Source organism: Trypanosoma rangeli (assembly GCF_003719475.1).
Source record: "Trypanosoma rangeli strain AM80 chromosome Unknown Tra_15.4_contig_00381, whole genome shotgun sequence".
In the NCBI taxonomy this organism is placed as follows: domain Eukaryota; phylum Euglenozoa; class Kinetoplastea; order Trypanosomatida; family Trypanosomatidae; genus Trypanosoma; species Trypanosoma rangeli.
Genome location: NW_021706127.1, coordinates 1,991 through 16,407, shown reverse-complemented (window position 1 = coordinate 16,407; position 14,417 = coordinate 1,991). Strand labels below are relative to the sequence as shown.

Here is a 14,417-nt window from a genome sequence, read left to right as displayed (position 1 = left end):
GCTCTTGTTAGTTCTCGGGCTGAGAGGAAGAAGCGTCCGCCTTCACTGTTAGTGGTGCAAAGGATTCTTGCTGAGTGCGGCGCTAAAATAATGGAGGATACCGATGGTGAGTTGTAAAGGACCTTTACTATTCCACACCGAAGGAGTGTAATAACTGATAAAAAGGGTGCGAGTCCTGTTGACAAAAAAAAAAAAAAAGAAAGCATCATAACGGAGTTTAGAAATCCAATGGGTCTTTTCCTGTCCAAGAATGAGATTGTGGGTGTGGAAAGTTATCCGCAGCGAGGCTTCGCGCTTTTGGACACAGAAGGGATACACAAGGTCTCAGAAGAAGCTCTTTTGAGGAGATTAGGCACGCAGAGCTTGAAACAAAGCATGATAACCATGCTCGCTGTCTCTGATGAAGATAAAGATGAATGTTTGAATTGGAACGAATTTTCGAACTTCTTTCGCCACATAACGGGTACATATATTGTTTTTGCTAAAAACACCGATGCGTACTCCGCATTGGAGTCCAATTTTAATAATAGTACAACAATACCAAGGTTTTCACCGCGAAGGCATCATCAACATTTGTATGATGTCAAGGTTGTAAATTTACCCAGTCAGGCTGGTCGTATTAGGTGTATTGCAGTGGCGCCCGATCTGGATTTGTACGCAGTGAGTCATCGAGATGCCTGCGCGGTTAGTGTTTACACGCTACATGTTGTGGAGGTTCTTCAACGAACTGGATATTTGGATCTCGTGCTGAATATTGCCTTTTTTTTTGATAAAAATTACCTTGCTGCAGTTTCAGAAAGTTGGACAGTAGCCTTATGGGATTCGACTGCTGATCAGCTGATTGGATGTGTTCAACACAAGAGAGTTGTGACAGCTGTGGCTTTTTCTTTCAACGGCCGGGTATTGTACACTGGATGCCAATACAACAATGTTTGTGGGATGTCTGTCCCAAAGGGGGCACTCAGGGCCGTTTTGGGCGAGTTACCCAGTAGGGAAGAGAGGATTGTCGTATCTTTGGCTACCCAACACACTGCGGATGACTGGGTAGTTTTTTCGCGAAGTTGTGAACAGGGCGCATGCGTAGCAGACGCTCAACATCTAAGGTGAAACAGTTGTATGGGCACAAGAGTGTTGTGTGGCACACACAATTTAGTCCCGATGATTCCCTTATTTTAACTTGGATGCGAAAATAAGGTGAACATTTGGGATACCAAATCCGCCACAGTTGCTGTTACCTTTGATAGTAAAAAGGTAATTGCCAGTGGGGATGTTTTTTTTTTAAACCTAAGTCGTTTTTTTTTTCTGTAGCGTTTGGAAACATACTGATTTTATTGAAGTCACCAGGGGAGTTTTACATTGTGAGGATGGACACTGGCGACAGTATGTTGGATACGACGTTGCGGGGGCCTGTGTGTGCCGTGGCGATCGATTTCAGTAGTTAGGGCCTTGTGTATGGGGACACGTATGGAACTGTGCATCACATACAGCTCTGCTGCTAAATGGTGTGTGTATGTGTTCTTATCTTCAGCGGTGCCGCATTCTCGGCGTCACCTATGCCGCTCCTTTTTTTGACGCGGCGCGGATGCAGGAGCAAAAGCAAGCGGGGGGGGGGTGTGTGTGAGCTGTAACAAAAAAAAGGGCAAAAAAGAGAAACAGTTATTTTGGTGACCCCGGGCTTTGAGGTTGCCCAGCCAAGAAGTTTGGGCCACAGCGGCACACGCCCAAGACAGTGACAGCTTGCATGTGTATGGTTCCTTCTTTGCAGTAACAAGCAGTGTATAAATATACATATAATTGTGTGCTGGAACTTTGTAGAAAGGATGTGCACTGAGATGCTGATATGTTCATGATCCTCACTCTCCCTCGGAGTTGCGCAGCCGCGATTCTTTATTTTTATTTTTGTTTTGTCTTTTTTTTCCCTGCGCTCTTTCTCTTTTATTATTATTATTTGCCTGAGCCAGTACTGTTCTTGAACCAATGAGGGGGCTCTTGCCATCGTTTTCTGTTCGTTTGCTTTTTTCATTTATGTCATACACACGCGGTCCTGCGGGATCTTTTCACGTGTCTGCGGTGTCTTATGGTTGAGTGTGCCCTCCCCGCTCTCAAAGAAACGTTGTTGTGGGGATGCGCGAGGTGGAAGCGGCTTGAAAGAGGCATTTCGTTCTATTTTTTTTTTTTTATTATATATATCCTCCACAAATGTAAGAGCAAAAGTAGGAAGCGACAAGGGCTGCTACGCGGAAAACTAGGGTGTGTGTCTGTGTCAAGCTACGAGTACAAGCTCTCAAGCGGAAATTATGTTTCGTAATATTTCCAAGCTTGCCTCGAAGGTTTCGCAGGAGTTACCGTTGCAATCACGCAAAATACAACCAGTAAATTTTTACGATGACACTGTCTTTAGGGAAAAATCGCTTTGGGGATTAATAAGAGCCTTGTGTGTGCTGCGTGTCTGCCAAATCCAGTACCTCTGCAAGAACTCTGTGGCCTTAATGAAAAGGTCAGAAAAAATTGTGGGCCCCTTTCTCACCTACGACACGATCGTGCGGGCAACAGTGTACAGCCACTTTTGCGCCGGAACAGACGAACGTGAGCTGAAGAAGACTGTAAAGGCCCTTGAGAAGCAGGGCATTGGCTCCGTCCTTGACTACGCTGCCGAGGCGGACGTGGAGGGGTTTGTCCCAGCACCTGGTGCGAAGGAGGCGCCAAACTTGTCCATGGCTTCCCTCGTTGACAACACGTCGGTGAAGTATGTGCCACACGGGCAGTTATACGATGAAAATATGAAGCTGTACATCATGTGCGTCATGCACGCCTCGCTTAATCAACCTGTGAATGGGGTTGGCCTGGCGGCTGTGAAAGTGACGGGGATGTGCGATCCCCAGCTACTTGCCCGTGTCTCGGCAATCCTTCACTCGGTGCACTACAGCTGGATGAAGTTCTTCGCCCATGAAAAACCTCCTCCTCTTGAGGAGTGCCATGTTGTGATGGGGACCAACAAGGAACATCAGCTCCACATCACGCGAGAGCAACTAATTAAAGGATTCACCGAGTATGGTCCGGCACGCAAGTACACCGAACAAGAGGTGGAGGCTGTCATCAAGGCACTTGATGATAAAAATGAGGGTAAAGTGAACTATTATCGCTTCAAGAAGTTTGTCTCAGAGGCGGTTCTAGCCGTGGAACCCACATCGGTCCAAAAGCTTATCGTTGATAAACTTCCAAAACTCACGGAGGAGGAGCGCGAGCTTTGGCGGGCCCTACACAAACGGTTATCTGTTATTGTGCGCACTGCTCGGGATTTACGTGTGCGGGTTCTGTTTGATGCTGAGCAGACCTTCTATCAGCTTGCCATTGACAGCATTGTTGTGCAGTTTCAACGTGAGTTCAATAAAAAGGAGCCGATTGTATATAACACGTATCAGTGCTACTTGACATACACGGAAGATCGTGTTTTCAATGACTTGACACGGGCCATGCTCGAGGGGTGGGTTTGGGGTGGAAAAGTTGTGCGTGGGGCGTACATGGACCAAGAACGAGAAACTGCGACCAGGTACAACTACAAGAGCCCTGTGTGGCCGACGTATGAGGAAACCTCTGCATGCTACCAGGCGTGTGCAAAGCGCATTTTGGATGAATTTGTGCGTCTGCCCAATGTTCCCTTTGAGGTTCTGTTTGGCACACACAACAAGGCCTCTGTGCATGAAATATCGGAGACTATTATGAAGCTCCCGTCTGTGAAGGGGGGGGCGGTGTTTGCGCAGCTGTACGGTATGGCAGACCACTTAACGATTCCCTTGAAAAAAGCAGGTTTTCGCGTCTTCAAGTATGTTCCTTATGGTCCTGTGAAGGAGACTGTTCATTACTTGGGCCGGAGGGCCAGTGAAAATTCCGCTGTATTGGACAAAGGCGGGTCGGAGGAGGTTCAGTTAATGAAAAAGGAGCTGCGACGTCGCTTGTTTTGGTTTATGAAAGAGTGAGAAAAGAGGAATATAAAGGGTTAGTAGTGCTGTCATGCTTTTTTGTTTTTAAGTTTATTTATGATTGTGTATGTATGCTCTTTTGTCATGGCGTTTTTTTTTCTTTACTCGCATGCAGGGAAAAACAGAGGGATAAGAGGAAAGAAAATAAGTAAATAAAAAAACGGAGAAAACATGGGGTGACCCACAACTTCACCGGGCGGCAGCGGCAGCTCCCCACACGCCTCCTAACACGGGGCTGTGATGTGGGGGCCGATGGAGGTGAATGCTTTTATTTTTGTTGTTTGTTTGTTTGTTTGCTTGGAGGGCGGCCAGGAGGAGCAAGAAAAAAAAAAAGACTTATTTTACCTTCTCATTCTCTTTTTCGTTTTGCTTTTATTTGTTTGGTTTTTGTTTTTGCCCTGACGGATATTATTAAAAATGACCATGTGGTGAATGCCGGCGGCTGTGTCGTGGCCCTCGTTGCGAGGCCGCCTCCCACCCGCATGAAACGGCAGTCTTTGCTGCATATGCTTCCTCCTCTTTTTTTTCTTCTTCCAATCCCCTCTCTTTTTCTTTTTCTTTTCCTTTTTTCCTTCTTCTTTTGCCCACTCTGTGTTTGTGGCTACGACACCTTAACGCGCGAACACACACACACGTGACAGGAGCTCCTCACAATGAACCAGCGCGGCGGCAGGCGCGTCTTAGCACCACTAAAACGGACATTCTCCGACTCCGTCAACGCAGCGGAGCCAACCCCAGATGTAACGGAGGTCACAAAAAAGCTGCGGAGCTATAGAGATTTTGTCAATCGAACCGTCTTCACAATTGTCATGGCCTACGTCTTTCTCGTGCTCATTTCGTTGGGGGTAGTGGTGGTTATTCCGTTGGTCATTGCTCTGCTCTGCACCATGTTCTACGAGATCACCCGAATAAACCAGCGTGTGCGGAAGGACCGCCAACTTACGTCGATCCTGCTTTTGAAGATTTGGTTTCTTGGATCTACCATATTCTTGGTGACGATTCACAGTGTCCGTGATCCCATGTTGGCAACATTTCCATGTCTTGCGAAGTGGTACGCCAACTTTGGCATGTTTGCATTTGGTTTCCCTATGATTGGTATAGTGGGGTTTGTACTAAGCCTGCGGAAGGGCATGTACCGCTACCAGTTTATACAGTTTACATGGATTGTGATGACCTTGCTATTCATTGTCATACAGGGCGGTATTCAAATAAAAAACATGATGCGCGGCATGATTTGGTTTCTGCTTCCCGTAAGCTGCGTCGTGAACAACGACATTTGGGCCTACGCCTTCGGTAAACTCTTCGGGCGAACGATGCTTTTGGCTCTGTCGCCCAAAAAGACCGTGGAAGGGTTTTTGGGCGCCTTTGTCTTTACAATGGCGTGGGCGTTTTGGTTTGCCGGGTTTCTTGGCTACTTCCCGGAGCTCTACTGCCCAAAGGTGGACTTTCACTCGCCGATGCATTGCGTGAAGGATCCGTTGTTTGTGCAACGGACGGTCGTTTTGCAACCGTTCATTCAGAAGGCGACGGGAAACTACTTCACGACCTTCCAGTGCTCCAAGGCTCAGCAGCACGCCCTTGTGCTGGCGGCGTTTGCGTCCTTGATGGCTCCCTTCGGTGGTTTTTTTGCCAGCGGGCTAAAGCGGGCATTTAAACTAAAGGATTTCGGTGACCTTATTCCTGGCCACGGCGGCATTACAGACCGTATGGACTGCCAGGGAATGATGGGGGTTTTCACCTATGTCTACCTAATGAGTTACGTATATTCTGATGCAAAGTGCCCCTCCTTGCATGACTTGAGCAGTTGCGTGCTGCGGTTAAGTGATGATGGGAAGTTACGACTGTTACACCTGTTAAATGAATCGCTATCAGGGAGTGTGTAAAACCATTGCAGGGGCGGCTAAATTGTATCGCCTAAAAAGACCGTTTAGCAGATGACTGTGCATGTGATGATTATGCATATCTTACATTCTCGTGGGGGTGCATTTTCTCTGTGCATCTGCGATCTCACAGTGCAAATCTGTTTTATTGTGCCAGTGCCCATGCGTTTTGCCTTAATAACAATAATTGTGTCTATTGTCCCTTGTTTATTTATTTTCCTTTTTGAAAACAAAAACACAAACGAAAGAGGTCGTCTACTAGCCATGACGGAGGTTGCAGCTGCGAAGAAGGATAAGAAGGCCACGCAGGAGGAGGTGACGGTGCAGCAGTCAGACCAGGCGCAGGTCGGCTTGATCATCAAGGTGCTCGGCCGCACCGGCTCGCGCGGCAACGTAACGCAGGTCCGCGTCCGCCTCATGGCCGAGGAGGGCTCGCCGGACGCCAACCGCACGATCGTGCGCAACGTCAAGGGGCCGTGCAAGGAGGGCGACATGCTTTCTCTCATGGAGACGGAGCGCGAGGCCCGGCGCCTGCGTTAAGTTTTTTTTTTAGACGCCGTTTTAAATTATTTTTGTGTTTTTTTTTTTTTGTGAAGACAGTTATTTCTAGTTTCTTATGGTGTCTTCTCATCCTGATGTTGGAGACTGCTCCTTTTTGCGTTGCCTTTCATTTGTTTGTGTGCCGTGGGGTGGGGGTGGGGGGTGGCTAGTGCCGGAGGCCCTCTCTTTTGCCCCTGCGTGGGTGTCATAGTGACCACTTTTCTCTTCTTGTTGCTTTGTCTTTTTCCCGGTATTGCTGCATCGGCAGCTTTGTAGTCATGACGGAGGTTGCAGCTGCGAAGAAGGATAAGAAGGCCACGCAGGAGGAGGTGACGGTGCAGCAGTCAGACCAGGCGCAGGTCGGCTTGATCATCAAGGTGCTCGGCCGCACCGGCTCGCGCGGCAACGTAACGCAGGTCCGCGTCCGCCTCATGGCCGAGGAGGGCTCGCCGGACGCCAACCGCACGATCGTGCGCAACGTCAAGGGGCCGTGCAAGGAGGGCGACATGCTTTCTCTCATGGAGACGGAGCGCGAGGCCCGGCGCCTTCGTTAAGTAGCACAACAGCATTTCTATTTATGTTTTCTTCTTTGCAAATGCGTTTTATTTTCATCTATAAAAATTAAATAATAATAAAAAAAAGAGGTTCCGGGCGTCATTCCTCTCTTCCTCTCGTTGCCGGCGGGGTTCACCCCGATGTTTTTTCTTGTTGTGTCTGTGTTCCTTTACCTCGTGGTGTGTGCGGGCCATTCTTCATCTCTTCCTGTTTTAGTTTTGTCTGTTTCTTGTTTCTTTGGTGCCCTGCCTATGCTTGCCGGGGTAAATGAACATAACTATGGAGATGCTTGAGCAGGCCCTCACCATACTGCAGCAGGCAACTGCGCTGGATATGTCGGGGGATACCAAAGCGGCAGATGAGATGTACGTGGCGGCAAAAATCGAGTTGGTGGACGCGGCGCTGTATCTCCCCCACGAACATGCCGAAGTCATTTACAGACATGTGGAAGAGATCGATCGCCGCATCGAAGGCATGAATCACAACCGCTGGATAAAGGAGGGTGGCAGAGACGAGTTCCCGACGTTTCCGGTGGAGTACGTGCCGCGGCCCGCCCCCGTGAAGAAGTTTGTTGTGCCTTCCAGTCCCACCTTCCGTGTGCTGTGGCTGATGCGCCTGCTGGAGCGCTCCATACGGCGGGGCGCCTTTGTGACTCCCGACCTGTACGTGGGGAGGGAGGTATGGTACCAGCACGGTGGTGGCGCCGCGCTCAAGCACACGGGTCCGAAGATACGTTACATGACTGCGCTATGTGAGGCGATTGAGCAGTTGCGGGTAGTGGTGAACTTTGACAAGCTGGACGCCGCAGCCAAGAGCCTACGTAAGTATATAAAGAGATTGGAGGGGCTAACGACGGCGCTGGAAGAAGAGATTGGAATCCGCGCTGACGGGGTTACTCCGCCGCGTTCAAAGCTCGAGCGAGGCATGCGGGGACTATTCCACAAGGGACAGAAGGTGCTTCGAACGTGGATGAATCAGGAGCAAAACATGGAGTTATGTCTCATGTGGGCTGTCAGCACACTCATGGAGGCGCAGTTCTTCGAGCGGTGGATTACGGACTACTCCAACCAGCACCTCACACCAGAGATGGAAGAAGTTATGGAGCTCCTGCGTCGTGTGGTGGAGCTGCTGTACAGTGGTCTCTGCAGCTTTCTGCTGCGCGATATGGAGATCCTGATTGGGCGGTACCAGGAAAAGTGCCGTAAGAGCATCACCAGCCTCCTTCCAGTGGAGGTGAAGTTGGGGGACACGGCTAGTTGAACGCTGACAACACACGAAGTATTCTTTTGTTTTTGTTTTGTTTTGTTTCCCATTTTTTCTGTTTTTCTTGTCTTGGCTTGGCTGCCCCTCACAGTGCCACCCCCTCACGTAAGATGGACGTCATACATGTATTTTTTGTGAAAATGGGCCCATGGCTTTCTCCCTGCTTGTGCGCGGTGGGGGTTGTGGGACTTCCGCCTCTGCCTGTTCACCGGCTGTATCTCCGTTCTCAAGCGTGCACTGCCTCCCCCTCCTTTTTCTTCTTTCCGCCTCAGATGCAGAGGCAGCAGCTGACCTTGGATGCCGCCTACAAGTTCACGCTCTGGTACACGCTGTTGTGTGAGGCCCAAGACAGACAGGCTCGACCGGCCGAACGTTGGGGTCGCGACACGTTTGTGCGGCATATCGCCTCGTCAATGTTCAAGGCCTCACTTCCTCGCAAGGCGCTGAAAAGCTGTTGCTTGTCCGGGGCGTGTGGTAGGACATCGTTGACTCACACGAGCGTGCACTTTGGGCGGCCTGAAGTTTGCCCCGCGCCTGGCGAGCGCGATGATGTGTGCCAGTGCTTGGCCCACGCAACGGCGTGTGTTGGGCGCCCGGTTCGCCTTGCCGTGATGGACTACGTCTCCTCGGCCTCGCTCACCGGGGACCGCTACGAAGGTTTGCGCTGCATGCTGCGCCACATGACGCTCCAGAGCGTGACGTTTTCAGGCGTACCGAATCTGCACGACGCCCAGCATGTGGTGACAGAGCTCAGTCAGGCACTGCCGGCTCAAGCGGGGAAGCTTGGTCGCCTCAGCGTTGGCGGCCTTCCAGCTCACGTCGCGATCTCCGCGCTTCTGTCCACCATGACGATGTTGGACTGTCTGACGGAGGTGCGTCTTGAGGATTGCGGCATACATGATGTTGGGGAGATTCTCTCTTACTTGCGGGTGACACGGCACTTGCACCGGCTTTCGTTACGTGGCAACCACGGGATAACGGAGGGAGTGGCGCGACTGGGCGAAGCCGTGGCCGCCTGCCCCTCTTTGCTCTTTCTTGACCTGGGGCTCTGCCGCATGCGGGACGAGCAACTGCGTCGGCTCCTCAGTCATCTTCACGACTTTGTGTGGCGAGTCTCCTTTACACTGGACGTGTCCAATAATGTCCTTAGCAGCCTTGCCTTTGAGCACCTCCGCGGCGCCCCTGCGGCGTTTCGGGAAGCCGTGAGCGAAGTGGACCTGAGCGGGCACAACTTGGAGGGCTGCGGGGGCGTGGCATCCGCCATGCTTGCGGAGCTCACCGCACTTCGTGGGATTTTGCTGAATCAGTGCGCCCTGACCCCCCGCGATGTACAGCGACTCTGCAGGGTGCTCAGCCAAACAAAACGAGGCTGGCGCCGCTTGTCGTTTCGCGGCAACGGCTTTACTGCCCACGACGTCAAGCGTCTGGCGTTCGTCTCGCTTGCCGCGGAGTCTTCCCTCTGTGTGGCGGGCAACAACATCGGTACCGGCGTCCAGAAGCTAAACCTGCCCTTTGTGCTGCCCTTTTTGTGCGAGCTCGACCTCTCTCTTTGTGAGATCAAAGACGAGGGCCTGTTGCAGCTGGCCAATGCTCTTGAAAAGGCGCAGCCCCTTTCGTTGCGTGTGCTGCGGTTGGACGGCAACGACATTGGAGTCGAGGGGAAGAAGGGGTGTGGGGGGCTGCAATTTCTCGGAAGGGCTTTGCGGGCGAGTTACGCCCCACGCCTCGAGGTGCTCACCCTCGCCCACAACAGGCTCTTGCTGCGGCCTCTTCTGACGTTGGTGGAGCAGGTTTCAGCCACGCTGCGAGAACTGCACATCTCTTACTCTTCCATCGCCAACGACTACGGTGAGGTGATGCATCTTGTTGGGGCCATCATTCAGCGCCAAAAAGGGAGCCATGGGTTCGAGCAGCTTGACCTCTGGGCACTATGCGCGGCTGACGCCGACGTTGCCTGTGGTGGCGAACTGAAAGCGTGGCTTGAGGCTCAACGGCCACTTCGAGTTTTCATGGGGACTGGGTGATACTTTCCTTTCTTCCTTTTTAGTTGTGAAGCACACACGCACAGAGAGAGAGAGAGAGAGAAAGAGAAAAACAAAAACAAAAACAAAAGAAGAAGAGAGATACATTATACGTGTACTGATTGTGCTGCAGGGCCCTTCGTGGTATTGCGCGAATACATGCGAACGATGCGTGTGTGCACTATTGCTTTTTTTTTCTTTTGCTTCTTTTGCTTCCGCTTAGTTCCACCAGGCGTTGTGCTTAGGCGTATCTGTGGGGCGGCATGGAGGCCGGCCGGACACGGTGGGTGCCAGTCGCGGTGCTGCTTTGTGAGGAGCTGCGGCTTGTGGAGGGCGTTGTAGTGGGACGCAGGCGGCGCCGCGTGTACCGGCACCACGTGTTCTTCCGCGCCCTCCTCACACTGCGCGACGCACTGGCGAAGGCGCTGCCGTCCTTTGCCCAACACGGTCCCGCACCACCGCAAAGGATGATCACGCGAATCCTCGCGCTCGCCGTGCGGTGCGGGGAGGCGGCGACAGTGGAGTTGAGTGCAGCCCGCGTCGACACCTTCGCTCTCGCAGCGCTCGTGCTAGCGATCGCGTCGCGCGTCGGATGCCTCTTCGGTGCCCTCTCCGTACGTGAGCAGGGCGCGTTCGCCGACTTTCTTTCGGCAGAGGAGGAGGACAGCGGAAGGCTGCAGAAGAAGCGGGGTGCGCGGTTCCTCGTCGCACAGCCACAGCGCCGGCAGAAGCGCTCGCGTTCATTTGAGGGTGCCGTGCCGCTGCAGCGGCCGACTATTGGGGGCATCATCGAGACAGTGCTGCAGTGACCTTCACACACGTGCCGGATGAGGCATGCGTGCAGCATCTACCTTTGTTTCTCTTCCTTGCTTGCGCCTCTGCGCCGGGGTCAACAGGTGCGGTTCCCGCACGAACTCTCCACGACTGCGAGGTGCCTCCTTCGCCCATCCCCGTCCATCCTGATGCTGCTGCTGCTGCTGCTGCTGCCTTTATTATTATTATTTTTTTTTAAATGTTCGCTGCACCTCTTTTTTGCTTTTGTGATTGCGTTTGCTGCTCTGCGAAAAAGAACTCTGCAAGGGTGATGTCGTCGTCGGCCCTGGGCGGCTTCAAGCGCCGGCCTCCCAAGACCCTCAAGACCCGTCACGCCCTTAAAAAGTACGAGCCGAAGGTCGTGGAGAACCCGAAGCGGATCCTTTTCCTGCGCGGGGCGCGGACAAGCAGCGTGGTAAACGAGGCCATGACGGACCTCGCCGCCATCACGAAGCCGTACAACAAGAAGCTGAAGAAGCGGAACGGCTTTCACCCTTTTGAGAGCCGCGAGCATCTCGAGTTTCTCGGCTTCAAGAACGACTGCTCCCTTTTCTGCTTCACCAGTGACAGCAAGAAGCGGCCGCACAACCTTGTACTGGGCCGGCAGTTCGACTTCCACGTGCTGGACATGGTGGAGCTGGGCATCGTGGCGGCGGACCGCCTTGACCTTGAGCGCGTGAAGGGGATGGAAGTGGCGTCGCTGGGCGGGAAGCCTCTCTTTGTGTTTGAGGGCAGCGAGTTTGCTGCGGACCCGATGTTCATGCGCCTCAAGAGCCTCCTCATTGACTTCTTCCGCGGCAGTACAGAGACGGAGATCAACCTGGACGGCTGCGACCGCGTCTTGGCCTTCTCGCTGCGGTCCGAAAACGGCGAGGACGCATGCGTGGCGCCCTCAGCGGAGTGCTACAGCAGCGGGCCGCAGCAGGAGCGAGGAAACACGGTGCTTTGCATGCGTCACTACGCCCTGCAGAAGCCGAGCACCGCAGCCGGCATGCCTAGGAGCCTGAGCAGCAACATGCAGCTCGTGGACATCGGCCCCAACTTTGACTTTGCGCTCCGCCGTGCCTCCTTCGCAACTCCGGCGGAGTTTAAGGTGGCCACCCGCGTACCGCGGGAGTTGCTTGCGACGCAGCGCTCCACTGCAGAAAACGTCAGCAGCGACGCCCTCGGGAACCTCCGCGGCCAGCTGCACGTCGGCAAGCAGGACGTGGGGCAGCTGAACCTCCGCCGCTTCAAGGCGCACCGGAAGACGCAGCGGGAGGCGGACGGCGAGGAGGCGACGCGGAAGCGCCGCCACCGGCGCTGCAGTGGGGCGGACGCTGACGACGAGGCGCGCCCCGAGACGGACATATAACTTGATGAAGCACCGCAGACGGGAGGGTGGGGTGAAGGCGGATGACAGAGGAAGTGTTTGAGAGAGGGACAATAAAAAAAAAACAAAACAAAAACAAAAAACAGAAAGAAGAAGATGCGGAAAAGGACGGAGGAATAGTGAGAAAAGTTCGGCGGGAGGAACAGAAGTAAAGCCCACAGAAACAATAACAAAAAGAAAAGTAGAAAAAAAAAGACACCGACACCACCCATGACGGAGAAGCATGAGACCCAAAAAGCGGATTTGCGGTAACTTTTTTTTTTCTTCTTCTATCTGTGTCCCCCTCTCTCCCTTTCCGCCTGCCAACCCCTCGCTGGCGCCTGCAACTGCGACTGGCCGCCCATCCCTCCCTCCCCCACGCTGCCTTACATGAAGGAGAGAGCATCAAACACACACATAAAATTAGTAAATACCCACACACAAACATATAGGAAGTTTTCTTTAGAGGCTGTGACGTTCCCAATGCCACCGCGATTTTTCTCCGCCTTTCTTCTTGGCGGCGTGACGAGCCTTCTTGCGAGCGGCTCCGCGTGCGCCGCTGGGGTCTACGCGAGCCCGTACCCGCAGAATGCACGGAACTCGGTGGTCTACCTTGACACAGCGTTGCAGGAGGGCTACTCCTGGTTCGGGTCGGACGCGACGAAGCCGATAGGGCGCGTGGAGGTGGAACTCTTTGACGACACGGTGCCCATCACCGCGCGCAACTTCCGTGAGCTTTGCCGCGGCTACGACAAGGCCACACCGGACGGGAAACCGCTGCACTACAAGGGCTCCGTCTTCCACCGCATCATTCCCGGATTTATGATTCAGGGCGGCGACATCACCAAGGGCAATGGGACGGGCGGCTGCTCCATCTACGGTGTTCGCTTCAAGGACGAGTCCTTCGACGCAAAGGCAGGGACTCACAAAGGGCCAGGCATTTTGTCCATGGCAAACGCCGGGCGCAACACAAACGGCTCGCAGTTCTTCATTTGCACCGTTTCCTGTCCGTGGCTGGACGGCAAACACGTCGTCTTCGGGCAGGTGTTGCGCGGGTTTGACCACGTAAAGGCCGTAGAGGAGCTCGGAACACCACACGGCAAGCCAAGCAAGACTGTCATTGTCTCTGACTGCGGGGTACTAAAGGAGGTATCGTAGCTCGAGTTTCCACACTCCCAATAGCGTTGGGATGCAAGAGTCCATCCTTCTCTTCATTTGTCGTTTTGTTTCATTGCTTTCTTTTTTGACCCTTGCGCTCGTTGAGGCGAGGAGGACCGCAGCTTTCTACTAGCGCGTTATACACACCATCCTGTTTTTTCTTTCATTTTATATTTTTTTGGTGTCTTGCTGAGAGGCGCTAGGGGCCACCGACAGCGGGGACGACAATGCTTGCAGTTATGCTGGTGTGTTTTTCTTCTTCCTTACTTCTCTTGTACTCACGCGCGCGCGCGGAAGGAGTAAAGCGATTAATCACTACTCGTTACTGTGCACTTTGAAGGCTCTGCAGCTTCAACCAGCAACACACACACACAATTGTTGAGGCCTGAGCTGATCCAGCACAAGGAGGGAAGGGAGACAGTGAGTGAGCAGTAACACATGCTTAACATGTCCCGGCACCTGTTTTCTTTTTCGGTGCTTCTTCTCTGCGTGCTGTTGTTATGCTTTGGAAGTACGGCTGTGCACTCTGAGGAGAGAAGTACGCCAAAAGACGTGGAGCCGCCAGAGGCTATCGATCTTTTTGTGCCTAATCGAACGATTGTGGGAACACGTGCTGGAAGTTGAACGAGGGTCTTCTTTGTCTCACCTTCCCTTGCCAGTGCTGGTGAAGTTTTGGTTGCACTTGCCAAGACCCAGGCCAGAGCTCTATCCTCCGATAAATATCGTACTTCGATCGTTTATGCTGATGCTGTGGCGGGGTACATTGACCCTGCGGAGAACTGGTCGTCTTTTGTCGCTAAGGTTCGTGCAAACAATGGAAGGCGTACGACATCTTTAACATGACCACGCAAGAGGA

General features: G+C 52.9%; 10 protein-coding genes across 10 annotated transcripts, besides 12 other annotated features; 9 read left to right on the top strand and 1 right to left on the bottom strand.

Moving 5' to 3' along the window:
* Positions 1-183: 183 nt before the first annotated feature.
* Positions 184-202: a microsatellite.
* A 26-nt stretch (positions 203-228) lies between these two features.
* On the top strand, positions 229-1,107 carry TraAM80_08159 (uncharacterized protein; the record flags this gene model as incomplete). The annotated part of the gene is made up of 1 exon (XM_029384919.1): positions 229-1,107. One exon carries the CDS (start codon positions 229-231, stop codon positions 1,105-1,107), a length of 879 nt encoding a protein of 292 aa, XP_029235235.1.
* A 776-nt stretch (positions 1,108-1,883) lies between these two features.
* Positions 1,884-1,936: a sequence feature (A-rich).
* A 361-nt stretch (positions 1,937-2,297) lies between these two features.
* On the top strand, positions 2,298-3,977 carry TraAM80_08158 (proline dehydrogenase; the record flags this gene model as incomplete). The annotated part of the gene is made up of 1 exon (XM_029384918.1): positions 2,298-3,977. The coding sequence occupies one exon, from the start codon at positions 2,298-2,300 to the stop codon at positions 3,975-3,977; it is 1,680 nt and encodes a 559-aa protein (XP_029235234.1).
* Positions 3,978-4,253: 276 nt separating this feature from the next.
* Positions 4,254-4,280: a microsatellite.
* A 58-nt stretch (positions 4,281-4,338) lies between these two features.
* Positions 4,339-4,374: a sequence feature (A-rich).
* Positions 4,375-4,489: 115 nt separating this feature from the next.
* Positions 4,490-4,560: a sequence feature (GA-rich).
* Positions 4,561-4,633: 73 nt separating this feature from the next.
* Positions 4,634-5,863, top strand: TraAM80_08157 (putative CDP-diacylglycerol synthetase; the record flags this gene model as incomplete). Its single annotated transcript, XM_029384917.1, has 1 exon — positions 4,634-5,863. One exon carries the CDS (start codon positions 4,634-4,636, stop codon positions 5,861-5,863), a length of 1,230 nt encoding a protein of 409 aa, XP_029235233.1.
* Positions 5,864-5,914: 51 nt separating this feature from the next.
* TraAM80_08156 (40S ribosomal protein S33) lies at positions 5,915-6,400 on the top strand (the record flags this gene model as incomplete). Its single annotated transcript, XM_029384916.1, has 1 exon — positions 5,915-6,400. The coding sequence occupies one exon, from the start codon at positions 5,915-5,917 to the stop codon at positions 6,398-6,400; it is 486 nt and encodes a 161-aa protein (XP_029235232.1).
* Positions 6,401-6,426: 26 nt separating this feature from the next.
* Positions 6,427-6,450: a microsatellite.
* A 155-nt stretch (positions 6,451-6,605) lies between these two features.
* Positions 6,606-6,908, bottom strand: TraAM80_08155 (uncharacterized protein; the record flags this gene model as incomplete). The annotated part of the gene is made up of 1 exon (XM_029384915.1): positions 6,606-6,908. One exon carries the CDS (start codon positions 6,906-6,908, stop codon positions 6,606-6,608), a length of 303 nt encoding a protein of 100 aa, XP_029235231.1.
* A 326-nt stretch (positions 6,909-7,234) lies between these two features.
* Positions 7,235-8,215, top strand: TraAM80_08154 (putative 40S ribosomal protein S33; the record flags this gene model as incomplete). Its single annotated transcript, XM_029384914.1, has 1 exon — positions 7,235-8,215. One exon carries the CDS (start codon positions 7,235-7,237, stop codon positions 8,213-8,215), a length of 981 nt encoding a protein of 326 aa, XP_029235230.1.
* An 18-nt stretch (positions 8,216-8,233) lies between these two features.
* Positions 8,234-8,290: a sequence feature (A-rich).
* A 200-nt stretch (positions 8,291-8,490) lies between these two features.
* TraAM80_08153 (uncharacterized protein) lies at positions 8,491-10,242 on the top strand (the record flags this gene model as incomplete). Its single annotated transcript, XM_029384913.1, has 1 exon — positions 8,491-10,242. The coding sequence occupies one exon, from the start codon at positions 8,491-8,493 to the stop codon at positions 10,240-10,242; it is 1,752 nt and encodes a 583-aa protein (XP_029235229.1).
* A 42-nt stretch (positions 10,243-10,284) lies between these two features.
* Positions 10,285-10,342: a microsatellite.
* A 78-nt stretch (positions 10,343-10,420) lies between these two features.
* Positions 10,421-10,460: a microsatellite.
* Positions 10,461-10,502: 42 nt separating this feature from the next.
* On the top strand, positions 10,503-11,048 carry TraAM80_08152 (uncharacterized protein; the record flags this gene model as incomplete). The annotated part of the gene is made up of 1 exon (XM_029384912.1): positions 10,503-11,048. One exon carries the CDS (start codon positions 10,503-10,505, stop codon positions 11,046-11,048), a length of 546 nt encoding a protein of 181 aa, XP_029235228.1.
* Positions 11,049-11,198: 150 nt separating this feature from the next.
* Positions 11,199-11,226: a microsatellite.
* Positions 11,227-11,323: 97 nt separating this feature from the next.
* TraAM80_08151 (ribosome biogenesis protein) lies at positions 11,324-12,406 on the top strand (the record flags this gene model as incomplete). The annotated part of the gene is made up of 1 exon (XM_029384911.1): positions 11,324-12,406. One exon carries the CDS (start codon positions 11,324-11,326, stop codon positions 12,404-12,406), a length of 1,083 nt encoding a protein of 360 aa, XP_029235227.1.
* Positions 12,407-12,476: 70 nt separating this feature from the next.
* Positions 12,477-12,519: a microsatellite.
* A 62-nt stretch (positions 12,520-12,581) lies between these two features.
* Positions 12,582-12,618: a microsatellite.
* A 268-nt stretch (positions 12,619-12,886) lies between these two features.
* Positions 12,887-13,561, top strand: TraAM80_08150 (cyclophilin; the record flags this gene model as incomplete). The annotated part of the gene is made up of 1 exon (XM_029384910.1): positions 12,887-13,561. One exon carries the CDS (start codon positions 12,887-12,889, stop codon positions 13,559-13,561), a length of 675 nt encoding a protein of 224 aa, XP_029235226.1.
* Between the last annotated feature and the right edge of the window lie 856 nt (positions 13,562-14,417).